This window comes from Symphodus melops, assembly GCF_947650265.1.
Source record: "Symphodus melops genome assembly, chromosome: 2".
NCBI classification, from domain to species: domain Eukaryota; kingdom Metazoa; phylum Chordata; class Actinopteri; order Labriformes; family Labridae; genus Symphodus; species Symphodus melops.
Genome location: NC_136692.1, coordinates 23,904,875 through 23,926,391, shown reverse-complemented (window position 1 = coordinate 23,926,391; position 21,517 = coordinate 23,904,875). Strand labels below are relative to the sequence as shown.

The 21,517-nt window shown below is 41.6% G+C and overlaps 2 protein-coding genes across 3 annotated transcripts; one reads left to right on the top strand and one right to left on the bottom strand.

Moving 5' to 3' along the window:
* Nucleotides 1-125: 125 nt before the first annotated feature.
* ddx17 (DEAD-box helicase 17) lies at nucleotides 126-10,267 on the top strand. Its single transcript, XM_079372230.1, has 13 exons — nucleotides 126-486; nucleotides 1,052-1,211; nucleotides 3,184-3,280; nucleotides 3,570-3,703; nucleotides 3,819-3,884; nucleotides 3,977-4,118; nucleotides 5,280-5,440; nucleotides 5,556-5,728; nucleotides 5,898-6,008; nucleotides 6,133-6,194; nucleotides 6,587-6,646; nucleotides 8,610-8,846; nucleotides 8,943-10,267. The coding sequence occupies exons 1-13, from the start codon at nucleotides 431-433 to the stop codon at nucleotides 9,431-9,433; spliced, it is 1,950 nt and encodes a 649-aa protein (XP_079228356.1). The 5' UTR covers nucleotides 126-430; the 3' UTR covers nucleotides 9,434-10,267.
* A 1-nt stretch (nucleotide 10,268) lies between these two features.
* On the bottom strand, nucleotides 10,269-20,875 carry gga1 (golgi-associated, gamma adaptin ear containing, ARF binding protein 1). 2 transcript variants are annotated; one of them, XM_079372204.1, is made up of 17 exons: nucleotides 20,786-20,875; nucleotides 19,964-20,048; nucleotides 19,551-19,626; nucleotides 19,251-19,349; nucleotides 18,943-19,066; nucleotides 18,248-18,348; nucleotides 17,927-18,007; nucleotides 17,037-17,174; nucleotides 16,855-16,936; nucleotides 16,563-16,673; nucleotides 16,311-16,454; nucleotides 15,850-15,902; nucleotides 15,398-15,588; nucleotides 15,016-15,296; nucleotides 14,750-14,919; nucleotides 14,470-14,580; nucleotides 10,269-13,502 (listed from the first exon to the last, which is right to left on the bottom strand). In XM_079372204.1, exons 1-17 carry the CDS (start codon nucleotides 20,829-20,831, stop codon nucleotides 13,392-13,394), a joined length of 2,004 nt encoding a protein of 667 aa, XP_079228330.1. In that variant the 5' UTR covers nucleotides 20,832-20,875; the 3' UTR covers nucleotides 10,269-13,391. The 2 variants fall into 2 exon arrangements, with proteins under 2 accessions (XP_079228330.1, XP_079228331.1); XM_079372205.1 differs by having other exon boundaries at nucleotides 15,859-15,902.
* Nucleotides 20,876-21,517: the final 642 nt, after the last annotated feature.

Below are 21,517 nucleotides of genomic sequence, written 5' to 3'. Positions count from 1 at the left end.
GACTTCTTCTTCTTCTACTTTTTCTATAGAGAAAGTGCTTCACCGTTTCTGTCATATCGCCATCTAAAGGTAAAACACACACATGGGTCTTTGAATCCTATTCACCATTTATACTTAGCAAGTGTTTGTACGCAGAGCCCTATCCGTGAAAAGACGTATACGTAGAGTTACTAGTTGAATCTACGTAGATAAAGAGGGCAGGGTTACGCTGTGCAGCCGTGTAGCTTCGTGACGCATACAAGTATTGTTTACCAAAATCCCAATTTTAGCTCAAATATTGTCTGAAATATCGCTAATATTAATAATAGTGTTTGCGTAAATTGAGCGTATTTTTTAGTTGACAGCAGGGAACATCGTAAACCAACCTGTGTGTCAAACGCCGAAGCTCACTGCGCACATATTACAGAGGAGAGTTTAGTTTTCTGTGAAAATGAGAGGAGGTTCCTCCTATGGCGACAGAGACAGAGACCGTGGTGGAAGAGAAAGGTAAGATGGTTCAATGTAGAAACAGCGCCCACACACACACACACACACACACACACTTTTGGATAGTGTCTCTGCTGTAAGTTTGGTACAAAGCCAACAGTGGATGGTCTTCCTACGTGGAAACGTATCACCTCTTAATTGTTTACATTGGGGTTTCTCTGACACTAAAACTGAAAAAGTTATAGAAACAAGTGTACGTTTTTGGTAAATTGATTAAGATGGCGTCAGTGTACAGGTCATGTTTTGGCTCAAGTCTGTAGCCAAAAGCACAAGCGTTTCTTTTCAGGTCATGAGTTTGAGTATTACATGTCTTTTAAACATTAACCATTGTCGCTATTATAGTGTGGAAAATATATGGTGTACAAATCCTCATAGTTAAATGCATATTAGATAAAACTCTTGACCATCTAAATCTGTACATTCAAACATGTACAGTATCTGTACATGTTTCTGTGCAGCATCAGTCTTCCGTTACTGGTTTGGTATGAACACTGTTCTGAAACACACTGCATTGATCTTGTATTTCTGTGTAATTTCCCCTTCACTCTTGATCCTTTACCCTCAGGCCACGGTTTGGGGCCACGAGTAGTCGCAGTGGGCCCCCACCAATGAAGTTTGGCAATCCTGGTGAGCGTCTGCGCAAGAAGAGGTGGAACATCGACGAGCTACCAAAATTTGAAAAGAACTTCTATTCTGAACATCCTGAGCTTCAACTAATGAGTCAGGTGAATTAAAAAAATAAATAGATTTGTGACATTTTACCGTTGGTTTCAATCATAGCTTTATTGGGGTCGTTTGTTATTGCACCATTAAACAGTAGTCTTGCAATTGCAGATTTATTGATTTTACAGCATATTAATAAGACATGCAACGCAACTCCCCACTCACCAAAATACAGTATATCCAAGAGAGGAGCAGCCATACTTTAAGATGCAAAGCATTTTCTTCTTAAAAAATAAAAAAGTATGAATATACACTGCTCAAAAAAAAAAAAAACTATATATATATATATATATATATATATATATATAGGAAAAACTAAAACATCCTAGATCTGAATGAGTGAAGTATTCTTATTAAATACTTTGTTCTTTACATAGTTGAATGTGCTGACAACAAAATCACACAAAAATGACCAATGGAAATCACATTGATTAACGAATGGAGGTCTAGATTTGGAGTAACACTGAAAATTAAAGTGGAAAAACACACGGGCAGATCCAACTTTGATGTAATGTCCTTAAAACAAGTCAAAATGAGGCTTAGTAGTGTGTGTGGCCTCCACGTGCCTGTATGACCTCCCTACAACGCCTGGGCATGCTCCTGATAAGGTGACGGATTGTCTCCTGAAGGATCTCCTCCCAGACCTGAACTAAAGCATCCACCAACTCCTGGACAGTCTGTGGTGTATTGTGGTGTTGGTGGATGGAGCGAGACATGATGTCCCAGATGTGCTCAATTGGATTCAGGTCTGGGGAACGGGTGGGCCAGTCCATAGCATCAATGTCTTCATCTTGCAGGAACCGCTGACACACTCCAGCGACATGAGGTCAAGCATTGTCTTGCATTAGGAGGAACCCAGGGCCAACCGCACCAGCATATGGTCTCACAAGGGGTCTAAGGATTTAATCTCAGTACCTAACGGCAGTCAGGCTACCTTTAATGAGCACATGAAGGCTTGTGCGGCCCCCCAAAGAAATGCCACCCACACCATTACCATCCGGTCATTCAGGAGGATGTTGCAGACAGCAGAACGTTCTCCACAGCGTCTCCAGGCTCTGTCACATGTGCTCAGTGTGAACCTGCTTTCATCTGTGAAGTGGAGGGCACCAGTGGCCAATTTGCCAATCTTGGTGTTCTCTGGTAAATGCCAAACATCTTGCATGGTGTTGGGCTGTAAGCGCAACCCCCACCTGTGGACATCAGGCCCTCATACCACCCTCATGGAATCTGTTTCTGACCATTTGAGCAGACACATGCACTTTTGTGGCCTGCTCGAGGTCATTTTGCAGGGCTCTGGCAGTGCTCCTCCTGCTCCTCCTTGCACAAAGGCAGAGGTAGCGGTCCTGCTGCTGGGTTGTTGCCCTCCTGCGGCCTCCTCCACGTCTCCTGATGTACTGGCCTGTCTCCTGGTAGCGCCTCCATGCTCTGGACACTATGCTGACAGACACAGCAAACCTTCCTCCCACAGCTCGCATTGATGTACCATCCTGGATGAGCTGCACTACCTGAGCCACATGTGTCTGTTGTAGACTCCGTCTCATGCTACCACGAGAGTGAAAGCACCACTAGCATTCAAAAGTGACCAAACCATCAGCCAGAAAGCATCGGAACTGAGAAGTGGTCTAGGGTCATTGCCTGCAGAAACACTTCCTCTATTGTTGGTGTCTTGCTAATTGCCTATAATTTCCACCTGTTGTCTATTCCGTTTGCACAACAGCATGTGAAATTGATTATCAATCAGTGTTGCTTCCTAAGTGGACAGTTTGATTTCATAGAAGTGTGATTGACTTGGAATTACATTGTGTTGTTTAAGCGTTCCCTTTATTGTATATATATAGAAGTTGTTCACCCTGGACCATAAACCATATTTCTTCAGCAAGTCAGAGTAACTTCAACAGAAGGTATTCATAAAGGTTTTATGCACCATGTTTAAAGTGTGTTTTTCTGTACTTCCCTTTTTTCCGACGTATGCAGTTTGAAATGGAAGAGTTTCGCAGGAAGAAGGAGATCACCACCAGGGGGTCTGGCTGTCCAAAGGCCGTCACTGCTTTTCACCAGGCTCATTTTCCCCGTAAGTAAAGAAAACTTTTCTCTAAACTTTAGCACATCAAAAAAATAATTCAGTTACCCCATTACAAGACTTTGACAGATCATTTTAATTTTAGCCAAATAAATGTTAATTTAAATGAACAAAACGAGAGATGTGTGCACAACAATTTGAATGATGGTGTTGTTAGTAAAGTTAGTCAGTCAGCGTTTTACAGGGATGGAGGCGTATTAAATTAAAGACAATACTTTCAGGGGTGATCCTTGTGATGGCATGACAAACAGAAATGTACCCCCCCCCCTTTTTCTGGCAGAGTATGTGATGGATGTGTTGATGCAGCAGAACTTCAAAGAGCCAACAGCCATCCAGTCTCAGGGCTTCCCTGTGGCGCTCAGCGGCAGGGACATGGTGGGAATCGCACAGACCGGCTCTGGAAAAACGCTGGCTGTAAGTCTGCTCAGCCATGACTCGGCAAATAATGACTTGGACATTGGTTTTGAAAAGTTAATGTTTATTTAAAAAGTATATTGACTAACTGACTAAACATTTGCGGTCTTTACAGTATCTTCTTCCTGCTATCGTTCATATCAACCACCAGCCCTATCTGGAGAGGGGAGATGGTCCAATAGTGAGTCGAAACACCTTCATCTCCATAATCATAGTGTGGGCATGAATCAGTCTGTGAGACCTTCCTTATGCACCTTCATCCTCTCTTCAAAGTGCCTCGTGCTGGCCCCAACCAGAGAGCTGGCTCAGCAGGTTCAGCAGGTTGCATACGAATATGGCAAGTCTTCACGTATTAAAAGCACCTGCGTCTATGGAGGAGCACCCAAAGGACCACAGATTCGAGATCTGGAGAGGGGTGGGTATGGTTGTAAAATGACTTCTCATAGTAGTTGACATGTAAGAATTGGGTTTGGTGAGCTTTGGGGCTCACCGCAGGTTTACTGAGTACAAAAACAAGGAGACAGATGCTGTAACGCCGAGCCCTCTTACACATCTTTTATTTACAAGCAGAGAGGGTACCAAGCCAACAAAGACAGTGTGAAAAGCTAAACAAGCACGTCGACTGACAAGGTTCAGTAATACTTACCAGATTTAGCTCAGATGCCAGCTGAGAGAGGATAATAAGGTTCCAAAGTTATAAAGAGTGACAGGAAAGTGACAACTGTTTGGCAAAACATATTTGTTTATTTATTTATTTGTATGCAACCGAAAACATGCGTTGGGTTATGCAGCTTTCTGCACCCGGTAAAACTGCTAATCAGGAGACAATTATACAGCCTAACATTATGTCACAATCTGTTATGATTTTTGCTCCATCATTTTCTCTTCTTTCTAGCGTCTTCCATCACTCTCCTCTTATCTTATCTCTTATTCTCAGTCACTGTATCAAAGCTTACAGAGACGGGCTAACAGGCTTCTTTTTATAACTAAACCTGGTGTGTGAACGAGGTCTGTAAAGCCTTATATGCTCTCCTCTTGAGATATTCATGACCTGCTGCCAAAGTTTGAAAGTGCAGTAAACAGGCTGTGGACATTAAAAGTTACTGTGCCATTAAATAGACAATCAAAACGACAATTTTAAGGTGGGAAAGTTTCATAAAGTTGCTTTAAATGAAATTTTTTAAAAAAACCTCAAAAAGCATTAATGAATATTTGTACCATGTTATCATTTTGTTAGTTTAAGTTAACTTAAAATCTTACTCGTTAACAAAATGTTGTGCACACGCAGGCTTTGTGTTGACATTGAACAGTATTCTTTAATGCTTTAAAAAAACACAGAGCTGTATCCTGGTATGCAAATGATTAATCACATACAAACACAGCTACTGCCTGGCATTGGGGTCCACACTGCACAGGTGTAGTTTTTACAATGCTTGCACAGAAAGGGTTGTACATGAACAACGCCACAATCAATCAGAGCACACACCCAGTGAAATGTTTTTTTCCTGACCATCAATAATGTGTTTCTCCTTTTCCCTCTTCTCATTTTTTGACATGATTATTTGGACGGCTCTAGGTGTCGAGATCTGCATCGCCACACCTGGTCGCCTCATTGATTTCTTGGAGGCCGGGAAAACAAACCTCAGGCGCTGCACTTACCTGGTGCTGGATGAGGCTGACCGCATGCTGGACATGGGCTTCGAGCCACAAATTCGCAAGATAGTTGAACAAATCAGGGTAGGATAAAAATGCAGTTACCAGGACTGATGATTTGAAAATCACTTTAACTGACTAATGTGAAAAAACTTTCCACCTAAAGAGGCTACATGTTTTCTCTCTGTCCATATCCCAGCCGGACAGACAGACTCTCATGTGGAGTGCTACCTGGCCCAAGGAGGTTCGGCAGCTCGCAGAAGACTTCCTGAGAGACTACATCCAGATTAATGTTGGCGCTCTGGAGCTTAGTGCCAACCACAACATTCTGCAGATTGTCGATGTCTGCATGGAGACTGAGAAGGACCAAAAGTAAAGAAGCCAGTTTGAAATGATCTGACCTAAAATGAAATCATATCATGGTATTATTGACTGCTGTAACAGTGTTTGGGGTTTTCACGACAACATGCTCATGTCTTCACAAAGTTCAGACAAAGCTGTGTACCGCTGCTGTGGTGTAACGGTCTCTCCTTGTCTAAAGACTTTTCCAGCTGATGGAAGAGATAATGGCTGAAAAAGAGAACAAAACCATCATCTTTGTGGAGACAAAGAAGCGCTGCGATGATCTCACTCGCAGGATGAGGCGGGACGGGTGAGGGATTACTGTCTCTTGAAGCGAAACATAATGATGGGAGTTTCAAAAGAAATTGTGCAAATTGTGGATAAACTGAAGCTATTCAGAGTGATCCATTATATTGTTGGGGCTTTGTTTTTAGGTGGCCAGCCATGTGTATCCATGGAGACAAAAGCCAACCAGAAAGGGACTGGGTGCTAACAGGTATGAGTGTTTGTTATAAAGCCTTACAATAACCTTCAATCAATCTGCACTTTATAACAAATGTTATCTCAGGACACAAAACAAAAAGCAGGTGAAAGACGCTACTCATTGTTCTATTATCTACAAAAACCCAAAATGCACCCATCATGAGCACTAAGCAACATTTAGCAAAGTTAAAGAGGCCTGCCTTAAACTCATCCTTCTTTTCTGGACCGAACCCGAGTTCAGCGTTCTAACGTGACTTGCAGGTTAACAATTCAGAAAAATAAAAAAAACTGTTGCTCCGCTGATCAGGCTTTAGTTTATCTTTAACTCCTGAGTTAAGTGTGAATTTATCTAAATCTTTATCCTCTATTTTTGTCTTTTTTTTTGTCTTTTTTTTTATCCAACAGAATTTCGGAGTGGTAAAGCTCCCATACTGATTGCTACCGACGTGGCCTCTCGTGGTCTGGGTATGTCTGCTCTCACACACACAGTGAATGCTGCACATTCTCTCACTTCATTGTCCCTCCTCTCTGTCTTTCTCAAATGTCACTTGAATTTCTATATATTACGGCGTGACAGACACAGTACATACATATTGAGTAACCCGAGTTCATTTAACTTTTACATTACAACTACGACTGTTCCTTTGAGCCTGTGTTTTCAAAAGATCTTTGACGAGTAGGTAAGTATACATCATCTGAGACTAACTGAATCTTGCCAAACTAGGTCATGAAATGGGATCTAAAATAACAATTTGTTGCAGAACTGACTGTTGTCTGGAAGATTCAATGGATACATTAAGTTGATGCTCTAACATTTGGGTGTGATACGTATCCTAGGAATGTCTCGACTCCTGTTTAAAATATTTAGCAGTTCATTCACCTAGTCGTTAGAACATCACAAAGAGGATCTGATCCCTTATTATACAGTGTTCCACACAAAATAAATCAGAGTGATGTATTAAAAGAAACCCCCTTCTATTATAAGATGACAGATCCAAACAGTAGTTGATTCCAGGATGGAGGTGTTAGCCCTCTAATCTGCTGCTTTTATAGTCTGTTTCTTGTTACTGCAGTTTAAAAAGCTGTCTTCAACCGCGGGGCTCTCTGGCACGCTGCATGAAAGGAGGTGTTGTTGGGGTCGATGATCCTGCGCACCTTTTCTTAGCTTCCTTTTATGGTGTCAACACAAAGGATATTAAGATTTTTTTTTTTAGTTGCAGTTTTTTTTTTTTTCTTTTTTCCAGATGCATAAAAGTGACAGCTGAGTAATCTCAGGTCCGCCATCAGGAAGACTAAGACCACCGATTCTGATCGAAATTTGTTGGCAGGATAAATGTGAGAAGAGGGGATAATTGAAGAGCCTTTGACTTGACTCCTGTCCTTGTTCTTTTTCCCCTCTTCTCTCTCAGGGTTTGGCAGCACACGGCAGCTGTATCAGTCTGCGCCGCTGTCACTGCCCACTCAGTCACGTTAAAGTAGAAGCTCAGCTAGTGTTAAAGGGATTAAAGTCCCTCTTGCTTCGTGGGTTACTAAAGGTCCCCCTGCCCTGTTTTGTTTGTAAATCCAACGAGCCTTCCTTGGGAGCAGCCTGAGGTGCCTGTTTGTCTGCCCATCAGTCCGTCCCAAAGAGCAGACAGACAGGGGAGAGAGAGTTAGACGGGCTCGTCTGGATCCAGTCCTGGCCAGGGTCTGAGGAGGGCCCTGCAATGCGGCGAGAGCGACAGAACCATCGGTTGCGTGTCTGTCTCTCGAGGTTTAACAGTTCTACTCTCGTCTGACGTTGCTGGACGGGGTGAATCCTGTCTCCCTCCCCCCTCAGCCCCTCCCTATTAACAAGGACTGATCGGGGGGGACTGACTACCTATGTTAATACAGCATGACGGGGGTAAGTACTTCACCACCCCTTTCTCTTAACTCCTCCATAAGCTCAAAAGAAATCCAAGTACTTTTCATCCTGCTCATACACAAGCCAAGGAACAGTTTTATGTTAGCTCATCATCATTCCTTTTTTTTTGCACAAGTTTATGGTGGCTTGGTTCCCTCTGTAATGACAAAGGGGAAAGGGTACTTAATGAACAGCAGTGCTGTCAGAGCCCCATGTCTCTGTAATAAGAAACAGACTTCTGTCTTCACACATTTTCAACTTCAGTGTGAAGTTTATGACACCGAAACACTCTCTGCACACCTCAAAGACATGCTGACTACATTGCAAGTGGGCATGAAAACCTTACTTTAAATTCACTATATAAGACAATATAGACAGTTATAGTGGTGATTTATTCTAATGACTCTTTGCATACCTGATAAAGCAGGTAAGTAATAAAGACTTTGTTTAAGTTCTATCTTCAAATAAAAGTCTTTGTCTGGCAGCATTCTCGTCCTTGTCTTCCCTCTTTGCTCTAACATTTATTGCTCTTTATCCATAAAGATGTGGAAGATGTCAAGTTTGTCATCAACTATGACTATCCCAACTCCTCTGAGGACTACGTGCATCGTATTGGACGTACTGCACGCAGTACAAACAAGGGCACCGCGTACACCTTCTTCACCCCAGGGAACCTGCGGCAGGCCAGAGATCTAGTTCGGGTGTTGGCTGAGGCACGGCAGGCCATCAACCCCAAACTGCTTCAGCTGGTTGATTCAGGGCGTGGTGGAGGAGGAGGGGGTAAGCGGATTTTCAATCACATCAGGATATCTTAGGACTCAAAAGACTGGTTGAGTTTTTTGATTATTCAGATTTTTAATTCGATGTCCGTTACAGGCGGCAGAATGCGTTATCGTGGAAGCAGCTCCAACAACCCTAACCTCATGTACCAGGATCAGTGTGATCGCCGCATGCCAGGCGGTGGCAGCAACAGTAAAGACAGCCGCAGTGGCTTCAGCCGTGATAGTCGTAACAACCGCGATGGAGAGCGCTCGTCTTCCTCCTACAGGGACAGAAGCCGAGATCGCAAGGATAGCTACAACTCTGGCTCCGATCAGTATCAGAGCTACAGCAGCAGCGGGGGCTACAACTCGCGCAGCGGAGGCCAGTCTGGCGGAGGTGGAGGTCGAGAGCAGTCTAACCAGCAGGCTTCATTTGTCCCGCCTCCTCCTCCTCCTCCTCCCCCTCCATCATCGGGGGGGCCACAGCCTCTGATGGCTCAGCAGTTTGCTCCACCACAGCCAGCGCTCATGGGCTTCAGAGGGCAACCGCCTTATGCTTTTAACTCTCCACCACCTCCTCCAGGACCTCCTGCTCCTCGGAAGTAACAGAAGACAGAAGTACTGAGTTAATCTGCAGTACCTGTTTTCAAGTGTATTCGCTATGTCTTTGTTTTTTGTCACAAGAGACAGGGGTTTGATATGGCAATTTATCTAAGGAGCTAAGAGCTTATAAACTGTATATATTTGTTTTCTTCTTCTTTGTTAACACACCTTTTACCTTTTAGATTTCAAATGTTACTTTGGTAATTACAACTCTTCTCCATGATTTTTCAACATGGATTGTTACTCGAACAGTCTCTCTATAGTGTAACATGGAGGAACAAGTTCCTCAAGTTTTTATATCATTAAAATAGTACATTTTAAGCGGTGTTGTTAATGAGCCGTGAGAGTGAGCAGTGGACCCTCCGTGCTACATGATGGAGAGGACTGGTCGTGCAGAAGAGTGATTTCTAATTCTAATCGATACCATCACATTCCACAGATATGTCGGGTTTCAGTTTGAAAACAAGTATTGTTGAATTGGACTAAGGTTTTGACAGGCTCTATAATTCAATGTCATCATATCAGTTACAGTATGGGTATTGTCCTCTCGCTTTGATATTACTGCATATAAACGTTTTTCTTGTGATCTGGACTCCAGCAGGATTTAGATACCGTCTATAATGCTTGCCCATACGCCTTCCTGTCCTTTAGCAACTAATATCTTTATATACACTTGTGACTTATCGCATATCAGTTGATTTATATATGTTCCTTCTAGGCTGAATTTTGATGTCTCCTTTTCCTTCCACTGTGATCATTTTCTAAAGTTTGCTTCATGAATAAATGGATCAGTGACTGATAAATAATATGAGAAAGATAAACTCATTTAAAATCAAAGTCATTTTCTGGTCATTTTTATTTATTGGTTTCAATGCACTTGAACATTCTCAACTTGTACCAAGCAGTATATACATAAGCATTTATTTGATTGGTAGCAGGTACATATACATTATGTATATGTGCTAATCTATGACAATGATTTTATTTACAGATGTGGCACACATTTCCCTCCAACAGACATACATCTGTGTAGGCTTGTTCTGCTGTACCAGTCGTGTATCAATCCTTCATCGATTTGGCTTTGACATTTCTTGTTTTTTTTAAGTTTCCTTTTTTATTTTTGCCAAAGTGGGAGGACAGGCTCAGATTGTTGAATTTCGAGGCAAGTGTGACAGCATTGCATGCAAACGACTTGATCATGTTTATCTGACTTCTCAGAGTTTAAATGTAAGTTTTCATGCTTTAACAAAAGAAAAAAGCTGGGGCTCCCAAGAATAGTTATCTGTGATGTATTATGCAAAGGAAAAAAACTGTCAGCTATGAAGCAAAACCTCAAGAATGTCAGGGTTCAGAATATAATATGGCTTTGGCTACCAAACACTGTTCACCTGCCACATAAAGTTTCAGGTGTTTACATGATTGGATTGGCGCTGGGACCTGTGCATTACTGAAAGGTACGACTCAAGGTCAGTCATCTTTATCCCCATGTTTTCTGAAGGTAGCATCCTACTGTGAGGATTTTATTGTGGAGGGGCCGGTGGCTGAAAATTCCTTTTTTTTTTTTTTTATCAATTATTAGGAAACTGTTTATATACGAATGTAATGCTGTCAAACTTGTCACAGATCACTCAATGCATAGATCACAATACGTCATGCTGGAGTGCAAAACGTGAAATATTTACAATTTGCTTGAGAAATTAAAGTATAGAAGAGAAGTTACTGAGTCGATTTTCTCGTCAAATTATTGCTTTTGTACTCACGGAGATGGACAAGGAATTGCTGAACTATTTGTCAATACATACAAACTGAATTCTCAATGGAAATGAAATGGCTGATTTATAACGCAACCTTGTTCCTAAAAAAGTTTGGGATGCTGTGTGAATTTCTCCTCAGTTCCCAAACGCTAGCAGAGTGTTAAAAGAAGAGGGGAAGAACGTGCTGCTGGCTCTCAAATATGGGGTTTCACTGTTTTGCAAGTCATCACATTCTATTAGCATTTTACGCCATGTGCCAACTTTTGGAAAAGGGGTTGTATTGTAAAGCAGCTCATCACAAAGATCAATATTACATTGTGATGGCTGTTTACCACTAGAGATGAAACGTCTGCATTTCTGCGTAACAGTCCATAATGCTCAGAGGGCTATTCTTAAACGCATCCCTCTTTACATTATTGACCATATCAGCTCTCCACATACTGTAGTTACACAAATGTCAATGTGTGCCTTGTGTGGAATCAGTCTGCCACCAATCACATTTTCTTTTGGTCTTTATGATTCTAACAAGTGACCGAAGACTCAAGCTCTAAACACCTCAATGGCCGTCGATATGAGGAGGACTCTGGAACATCGTAATTAATCCTTTCTGAGAAGGATCTCAACATATGAAAACAGAAACAAAGATCAAAGTAGGTATTTGCATACATATATACAGAGTGAAAAAAATCTTCAATTTCATCCCAGGCACATGTGGTAGAATCAATCTGGACTCCAGCAGTGTCACCCACAGACTTCAGATGTCCCTCTTTGGGGTCAATAAATAGTAAAAAGGTGAGAAAGAAAACAGACCATGTATTGGAGAAAAAGTGCACAATTTAAACAAAGGAAGTGTATGTAAGTAGTGTAAAATAACTTAAATCAAAATCCTGAGTGAAAAACGTAAAAAAGAAAAAAAGGGTCCCATTGTTAAAAGGATAAAGAAAAGTGCTGCAATTAAATCATGTTCACGTCATTGAAATTTAGCAGGGGCAGAGGTTGAGTTTCCTTCTTCACAGCCTTTTTCCACAGAGCAACAGAATGACGTGTAAGAAAAGCACAGGTGTAAATAATGACATGAATGATGGCTGGATTCCAGTTAGCTGCTTCACTACGAGTGTCCTGGTATTCATCGGTCATGGCTGGCTTACTGTCACATTTAAAGACAACATTGTGAGTATTTATGTGGTCAGGTGACCCGTGTGCTTTTTTTACAAAGACGAGTCAAAATGTTTGCTGTGGAAAAAGTCTTGCCACAATTTAGAAACGCACATTGGCCAACAATGACTTTCCAAAGCATGACGCCGAAACAAAGACAACACTTGAGACTGTACGGGTTCACTATGTATGCAACAAGCTCGGTTCTCTAAATGCTTTTCCATTTATAACATTTCAACCTACTCCCATTTCATAAAAAGGAGAAACATTTTGATACTGATACAATAACATTACGTTTCATAGTTTCCCTCTGTGTGTGAAAAAAAACCTCAGTTTCCATAGCAGGGTAAAGCGAGGGGTTGTTGCTGGTTATTCAGCATGATGCCATCTTCATATTACATTCACTGAACTTATTTCACAATTAACCAGTTTGTCAATTCAGGATTTGATAAGAAATTAATTCAAATCTGATAATCATGTTATTTATCAGGTAAAAATATAAACCGCTTCATATCATGGATTGAATACATGCGCTGTTTTGGCTATTGGCCAAACTGTAAACATGTTTAAGAGATCCCTTTAAGCATTTCACTGGCTTCAAGTTGGATTTATTTACAGAATGAAAGGAAGTTATGATCTCTTGCACCCCAACTCTGAACACTCCCTGGCTGACTATCTTTGAATGTGCAAGTTTCATTTTAAATATAAAAGCTGAAACAATGCAGGACACCAGCTGTAACTTGCAATATAAATTAACACATTCAATTTTTCCCTACGGTTCACTGCATCCAATTAAATTAACAGTAACTGACTGTCTGCTCTAAAGTGTTTGTCGAACTGATTGTTGGAAGAAGAAAAAGTAGCCGCAGGACAAAGAAACGATGATTGAATAAGGACAGGAAGGCACAAGGTAGAAACTGGTTCCCACAACAGCTCTCTTGTCAGTTTGTGTGATTAAACTGGGGGAGTGTGGCTGTCGAGCAATGGATTACTTTAACCTAAATGGAAAGGAAACAGCAGCAGGTCAGATGACAGCGGCTAGGTCTCTCCTACTAAAGGTTCCCCCAGGTGTTTGGAGGTGGGAACTGATCCACATCACCAGATTCATCGTGAGATGTTTCCCCTAATTTGAATGTCAGCTTGTATCGTAAACGTACTTTTTCCTGAAACAAAAAGAGGGGAAAGGTCAGTTTAGTCTTTCATCTAAACAAACTGTTTCTGCCTATAAAAGGTGCAACTTTCCTCGAGAAGATTTCTTGCGAACAAACCCGGAGAGTTTCTCTTCACATCACCATGAAACAACACTTGAATGAATTCTAGATAACCCACTGAATGCATCTTTGATTTTTTATTTTCATGTTATAAACTTTAAGATGTTTTGTTGGTACATTGCCATTTGGTTGCATGTTATTGTTACTAATGGTTGATTAGCAAAGAAATTGCACCACAGAGCTAACAGTAGTCAAATATTCCTTCAACTACCTTGTCATTTAAAAATCTGCTGGGAATTCATCTGGTAGCTGGAGAGGTGCCTGTTAAAATCCCTGAGCACTGCCGAGGTGCTCTTGATCAAGGAACTGAATCACCCTCCCCCACTAGTTCAGAAGCACTCACTGTGGGTAGCCCACACGCTCTGACATCTCTCCATTAGTGCATGTCCACAGGACCCTGATTGTGCGTGTGTGTTTCCCTTTGTGGGATTAACTAAGAATATCTTTTCTTCTTCTTCATGAGGGATGTAAATATCTCAGAATGATGGGTAAGGTTTTTATGAAACAATACAAAACTGTACCTTGTTTTCCTGAGTTAAAAACAAACCCGGACCTTAAATGATCAACCAACGCTCTCTCTCACTTTAACTAGCAAACCTTCTCAGACCGTTTCATTTTACAGTTTTATTTCGACACACAGAGATACTCGTGTCTTTGTGCAGCCATGTCGGCTCTATGCAGACACAAACCCCCTCTCTGATCTGTCAGGATCATCTTTGCAGAGAAGACGTGCTTCACTGATATAAGGTGATGCATCCGTGTGTCTCGTTCACAGGTTTTTAAATTATCTTTAAACTCTTAAGATTTTCTAATTCTCTACACGTCAGAGACAAAAGATGAGAAGTGGGTGGAAGGGTACCTTGTGAGGGTTAGCCAACAGCAAAATCTGTGTGATGGCTGCTGGAGGCAGGATGGGATTGAAGGCTGGGAGCTCAGTGTTAGAGGGAGGCTGCAGCTTTACTTTCATCACCTGCGATACAAAGACGTGCAGCAAACATTTTAACAGATGAGCTCAGCATATATTACTGTATTTTCTGACAGAATGTTAAAATGGCTTATAGGATTAAAAAAAAAAAAAGAGATGTTTCAGCTATGTGACGGTGTCTCTTTGCTGACCTGAGCAGACAACATGAGCATACCTTTGGCACTGCTGCCTGAAAGCGGATGTTTGTTGCAGGAATGGGAGCGGAGGACAGCATGGAGATGATTACCACGAGCACGTCCGGTCGGGATGGAGGACAATCACGGGCAAAGGTGAACAAAACCCGGAGACTGTGTTTGTCGAATACAGTAACTGGTAATAAGCTGCCTAAAATAATTTGCAGAGAAAAGGGAAAGAATGTAAAGCATGATACAGACAATTACAACTATAGCCATTAATGTTTGGTCTAGTACTATTGCTTACTTGGTTTGATGGTTTCAAGAGGCACAGTAATGTCAGCTAAAGAGATGTTGTCATAGGGGTCAGCGGCAGCCAGGGAGCTTTTCTCAGCAGCTATGAGACTGAGATTGGAGAGTAGGAGAGTGTCAGGCTGCTCTGATTGGACGGCAGGGGTGGGCGTTGGCCCTGTAGCAGCAGCAGCAGGACCAGAGGAGTTAGTGTTTGCATTAGAAGCAGCTCTAGAGGTGGCGCTGGATTTCTGCAGATCTCGTAAGGTGACTTTGGATTGAGTTTGGAGTTTATCCCTGCATGTAGAAAAACACAAAGCACCTTGAGACTTCAAAAAAAAAAAAAGCGTGAAGGGAAAGTGCATCAAACAACACAACACATCCTCCAGTGTGTTTACCATTTGACCTGTTGGCTCTCTGGAGGTAGAGACTGCTGCAACAAGGTCTTCCCCAACATGTCTAAATGGTCAATGGGTTTACTAGGAGCAATGGGGCCCCCTACTGGTGGAGGATTAAGCGTTTGGACCACAGCTGGGAGCATTACAGCAGCAGGCAGCGATGGAGCAGATGATCCTGTGTTATCAGAGGACTGAGAGAACAAAGAGTTCAGGTTTTCATGTCAAACAGTATAGAAATAAGTGATGTAACATGCATTGATGAAGTAATAGTATAACATTCGCATAATGTTTTAATTGGGATCTTTCAGGTTGTATTTTATTTGATATAGAGGAATGCGTTTCTTTTTTTATTTAAACAGTGTTCTAATAATATGTAACAAAGAGTCACCAAAGTAAGAAATCCTGAAATTCAACACAAGCAGGATTTCTTTATAAAGAAAGTGTCGTCTTACAATTTGCACCTGAAAGGTGTTCTGGAAGTCACAGTTTTCCGTCACATTCAGACCTAAAAGAAAAGCAGAATCAAAGGTGAATTGAATTCATCCCATTATAGAAAAATGATAAGACATTATGAAATGGAGTGCTATTCAAAAACTCCACCAAACACTCCCTGATCACGATGTAATATTTTCAGGATCCTTTGCTCCTCTCGAAGTCTGTCACATGTTTAGCTCAATAAAGAATGTCTGCGAACGTGTGCAGCTTTGTTGTGGTTTGGCCAGATGTGGCCTGCCTCTGAGGATGACGGCTTTCAGACAGCTAACCAGTAGGAGGGCCAATGGAAACAAAGTGTAACTGTGCTGACTCGACTGTGTTGCGCTTAGATTGCTGACTTGTGATTAATAGCTCATTAAGTGGTTACGAGTGGTAATCTACCTTTATGTTTACAAGCCACATGAGTTTTTGTGCTTACCCAGCGACATGAGCTCATCATCCAAGAGGCTGATGCCCATGTTCTGAGTCAGGGTCTGTAGGCTGGACGGCTCCGGGTTGGATGCCTCTGTGCTGGCTGATGCATTGAGTCCCATCAGGTCGACAAGAGCTGAGCTACTGCTGGCTGATTTAGACAGAGAATGCACATCTGTGATCATACACAAATTCATCCAGTGCAGTAAAACACTTTTGATCGCTGAGCTCAGAAACAAACACACATGCAAACACTTACTAGGTTTTGAGGCTGTGCTTATGACGTCTTTAGCCACATCCTCTCCCTTCACCAGCTGTCTGTACAGGTTGATGACCTGTGTCAGGCTGTCATTGGCCTGTAAAATGTCCGCTGGAAGCAGAATAACGGCTCCTTAGCAACAATTAATCATTTGTTTGAGTTGTACGTTTTGTTAATCTTTGGATTGAGCCATTTTACAGAAAATGTGTTAAAAGCATGTGACTTCTTCAATGTTTTATTCTGGTCTTCTATAATATAGTGTGCTGATAAGCCATGTTAACAGGAAGCATACCAAGGGCTTCATCACTGTCCTCAGTATCACTTGCTAGTCGGAATAGTGTCGGTCTCATCTTTTCACAGCGCTGGTAAAGATCCTGCAATCACACACAGTATATGTTAAAAACACAAAAACTATGACAAGCAGCTTTATAAAAGTGTAGAGCAGCGACTGTCGTTGGACTGTGCTGTGCTAACTTTAATGAGCTCCTGGTTGCTCTGGGAGCAGCTCTCCTTGCTGTAGCCCTCCAGCAGCTGGCTCAGCAGGCTCACACTCTCCTTCACCTCCTGGATGGCGTTGACCCGCTTTGACACTTTCTCCACACGCTTTTGGTCCTGGTTGGAGCAGTCATCAACATCAGATTACGTTTACAGCTGTTTTTTTTTAGTTCTTAGAATATTTTCATCATGTTTATCATTCAGACAATAATGTTATTGTTATAAATATGAAAATACAGGTCACAGTAAACGTTAGGATATGTAAAGATCGCCTGAGTTTTTTCATTCCTAAAACTAGAAAAAGGCATGTAAATGATGAAATCGGGTAATATTTCCAATCACTTTTGAATAGAAATTTAAAGTATACTGAGGATTAGTGCCCTGTTCCTCTTCTGGATCTGGAGAAGTTGTATTTTTTTACATTCCAAATGTCTGTTTTCACATATTTGAGAGCATTAAAGATCACTTAAATTTGCGTCTATGATTTTTCGAACTTATCTTTATATTCTCAATTTTTTGGTTAAAAAGAAGAACGTTTTGACCACTAGAGCAACGTACTAATAAAAGCCTGGTGCAAGATTTCACCCGGATCTAACATTAATTATTCATCTGGTTATTGAGCTTTCCAAATATGCTGTCAATGTCGGTGGAGATAAAACAACTGACACATGATCGTCGATCATTCTCATAATCAAAGAAATACTATACAAGTCCTTCGTGGGCTTTTGTCACAGTTTTCATGCATTCATCTGAATTTCACATACCTTTATCTGGACTGTATTTTGTAAAAGAAGTGGATAAAATAAGGTAGTTGACATGTGAGGACACGCAGTGTACAGCACATTTTGTAAACACTTCTAATGACGCACCTCCTGGACCATTTCCTTAATGAGCTTGTTTGCTGCTCTTAAATCTTCAGGGTGGGTGCTGTTCAATAAGCGAGACAGCATCTGCAAAAACAGGATAGGACAGAAGAGGACAAGGAAAGAAAAGAGGAAGAGAACTTTGTAAACCATTGGTCGCAAAATATTTTTTTCCTGGAAGACCATTGCATGAGTCAACAAGTATAAAAGGTTTCATGAAGAAAAAAAAAAAAAAAAAAGACGGTGATGATTGGACACGCAGGTCCTTACTTCTGCAAACTTATTCAAAGAGATTGGTGCATCTCTTTCATCAGCTGTTCATCATACCTTGGATTTCTCCTCATCTTCAAAGACGGCACTTTTGGCTCTGGATGGAGGCGGAGGGACGGGCTTGTCCTCAGGAAGCACAGGATCCAGCTTGACAATGCCTGGAAGAAAACAAGGACACCTATTAACCTCACATGTAAACAGAATAGATCCTTTGTATATATTTTGACTGTCAGTGTGTTTAAGCACATAGAAAATGGTCCTCTCTGTCCAAGAGCATTTCATTCTGGTGCCATAACATTGTACTTACATTGTGTTTTATATATATATATATATATATATATATATATATATATGTTAGCATCAATACAAATCCAACAGCAACCGATCAGAAGGATACACCTCACCATCCCATAGGAGCACAGACTGGATTGTTTTTGGCAATAATATTAAACTTGGCAGAAACTGCATTTCAAAGAACAAACAAGTTTCAACTTTGAAGCACGGCTGTCCATCTCATGCCTTCGCTCATCACTGTGACGGGGAAATTGATACTAATTTAAAAAAACAAAACATATTTGTTCAAAAGGAAGCAAAACAAATCAGATCTGGGGAAATGGAAATTATACAAATGTATGGAACAACACACTATGCAGTGACAACAACAAGGCTGTTAGAACGCTGGGAGGGGACTTGTCAAGTATATACTGTATCTTGTTAGTTTGTCACATTCTCAAGCTTGTGAAGTGGCTCACCCTGTTTCTTCAGCATCTGATAGGCTTCTGCTATCTTGGGCTCATCTGGCAGGCTCACTGTCCAGCTGTACACCATTTCCAACACCTTCTTCTTCACTGGCTCTGGAGCACGAGTGCCCAAATACTGCAGAGAAGAGGGTTAAAGCATTCATAACTACATGAAGACAGCGACAGCTGGCCTTACATTTGGTTACAGCTTAACCCACAAAGCTTGTGAAATCATTTAAGGGCTGCTTTCAGTGCTTAAAATGTGTTCAAACTGTTGTCCAATTGCAGCCAAGATGGATTGAATTGAAGGGGATTATTACCTTGGGTGAGACCACCTTGATGAGCTCATTGAGAAAGCGAAACTTTCCCACTTCAGTGTGAAATCGCTTTCCACAGTTTTTCATGCATGTCTCAAGAACCTGCGAAGAGTTCAAAGTTTTATTTGATTTTTTTGACCTTTGTAAAGATAAGCCTTCCCATTAAAGTCTTTGCTGGTAAAATAATGACAAGTGGACTTTTCTAAGAAGGCATTCATAGGCGTTTAACTGGTTAAAACAGAGCATACACATCTGTGCCTTGGAATTGAGATTTTGAAAGAGCCATGGGGGTCAATCATTTACCGTAAGTGCCTGCATAGCTTCCCACTCCTGGGGAGACTGGATTTTGTGAGCCAGCAGTCTGGTTGCAAGCTGGGGACTGTTGGATAGAAACTAAATTCAGATTTCACTTCAACATTAGACAAAAAAAGGAAAATATGTTTCATTAAATCAACTTGAATTTTAAGGAAGGAAAATAATTACTTTAAAGTGTAAGAGGCAAAACAACCATGATGTTCAAGAAAACATGAATAGTTTATAGAAGCATTGATGATATTATACTGCATAGCTTATTTGATTACACGTATTTAAGAAAGCAGCAAAAACCCAAAGAACTGAGTGAAAAGTCAACATCTTGCGCTGACTTGTTTCTGCATTTTGTTACACAGAGAAACAACAACTGCTCCAAAATACGGTGATATTCTTCATCATCTCACCCTTCTGGGTCATTGTTTAGATGATCACAAAATCCCTGGATGATGTCCCAGTCAGTTGTCTTATTCAAAGGATTGGTAGCCTTGTCTGTGGAAAAGGAAAACCCAATGGACTCATTTCAGCATTTGCACAAATCAAACTGCTTGTTCAGCAAGTGTGAGTGATGTCTGTCTCCTTTACCTTACACCAACAACTAATCTAAACATCAGTGTCTTGATAGTCTCGGTTTAGTGTTGCTCTTTATTCATTCATGGGTGCAGGATTCAATAAGTCATACGAGGACGTCCGCAGTCCACATTTGAGAGTTAAATCAAAAGCCTTGACTCTTTTAAACAATGTTTACATCGTGTAAACTCGCTTGTTAGCAGAAGATTCAAACAGCTGTCCGTGTTTTTAGAAACAAACGCGTGACTGTCTCTAAATAATATGGGAAGTGCTGTCAGGTTCCTGTTTTAGAGTTATCTGGCTTGTCATCCTGGTCCGTCGGGAAACGGCCAGACGCAAACAAGCTAGCATTTAGCTGGACGTTCATATATTTTTAAAATTAAGATGTCATTACGGAAGCCTCACTTAACTAAAACTGCCGAAACGAGAAGCAATGTGCGTCCATTTTCTGGGATAATCATCGCAAAGATAGCCGAGTCTGTTCCTTGTCGACATCTGTACTTTTAATTTGATGTCAAAATAATCTCCTCTCAGGGGATCATATAAAGATCGACAGCGGACATTACAAAGAGTCATCGGCTCTGCACTCTTTAGAAAGATGTTCGCTCACTGCTCCACGTTCAAACGTTACTGTTTTATTTTTAAGTAAGATGACTTACTGATGCGAGACTGCAGGCTAGCCTCGTCTGGAGGCGCCGCCGCCATCTTTCGGGAATTCTAAACAAGTGGCAACTTCCGCGTGATTTTAGTAACATATCGCGTGGTTTCCCTTTCGGCGAAAGACTCTGTGGCTCCCCCGATTGAGCGTGATGAGAAACAACAACGTGACACCCAGGAGGACAGCGGCAGGCAGGATGCCAAGGCTTCTATCACTGCAAAGAGGATGGCTTGGCACCGGCTCTGGACTACTTTGACTAACATTAATTCATTCACTTTACACAGACTACGTTGATTGTGTTGAGCTGCTGATAAGAGCGTGCTGTGAGTCTACGGTATCGACCCACATGCATATCCATCTTTTGGGTCTTTGCGTCAACTCACAAAAGCCAGGTCAAGGAGAGGAAACTGTCACCTCTGCCTCGACTTGAAACTGCACCATCGAGTTGAACTGGCAAGGACACAGACCGTCAGTCGACAACAATAACCGGGAGCAAACTACAAACAACTGCAAACATTGAATTACGACAGGCTAATGCGCCGTTGCTAGTTAGCTACGTTGGCGACGTCCAGAACTTTGTTAACACGCTGCTGTTATCAACTTTGGATATCAGTCGCATTAGTTCTGGTCAAAGTCCCAGGTAGATGTGATGACTGCCGGGACACCACTGCACAACAGATAACAGGGGAGAGGATGTGTGTGGTTGCAAAAGTTAGCTACCATTCAGCTAACT

Coding starts and splice junctions, on each gene's coding strand:
- gga1 (XM_079372204.1), bottom strand. CDS start 20,831: ATGGCGGCGGCGCCTCCAGACGAGGCTAGCCTGCAGTCTCGCATCA. Junction 20,049..20,785: donor TAGCCTGCAGTCTCGCATCA/GTAAGTCATCTT, acceptor CCTTTTCCACAG/ACAAGGCTACCAATCCTTTG. Junction 15,903..16,310: donor TGATGAGCTCATGTCGCTGG/GTAAGCACAAAA, acceptor CTTTTCTTTTAG/GTCTGAATGTGACGGAAAAC.
- ddx17 (XM_079372230.1), top strand. CDS start 431: ATGAGAGGAGGTTCCTCCTATGGCGACAGAGACAGAGACCGTGGTGGA. Junction 6,195..6,586: donor AAGGGACTGGGTGCTAACAG/GTATGAGTGTTT, acceptor TTTATCCAACAG/AATTTCGGAGTGGTAAAGCT. Junction 8,847..8,942: donor GCGTGGTGGAGGAGGAGGGG/GTAAGCGGATTT, acceptor TGTCCGTTACAG/GCGGCAGAATGCGTTATCGT.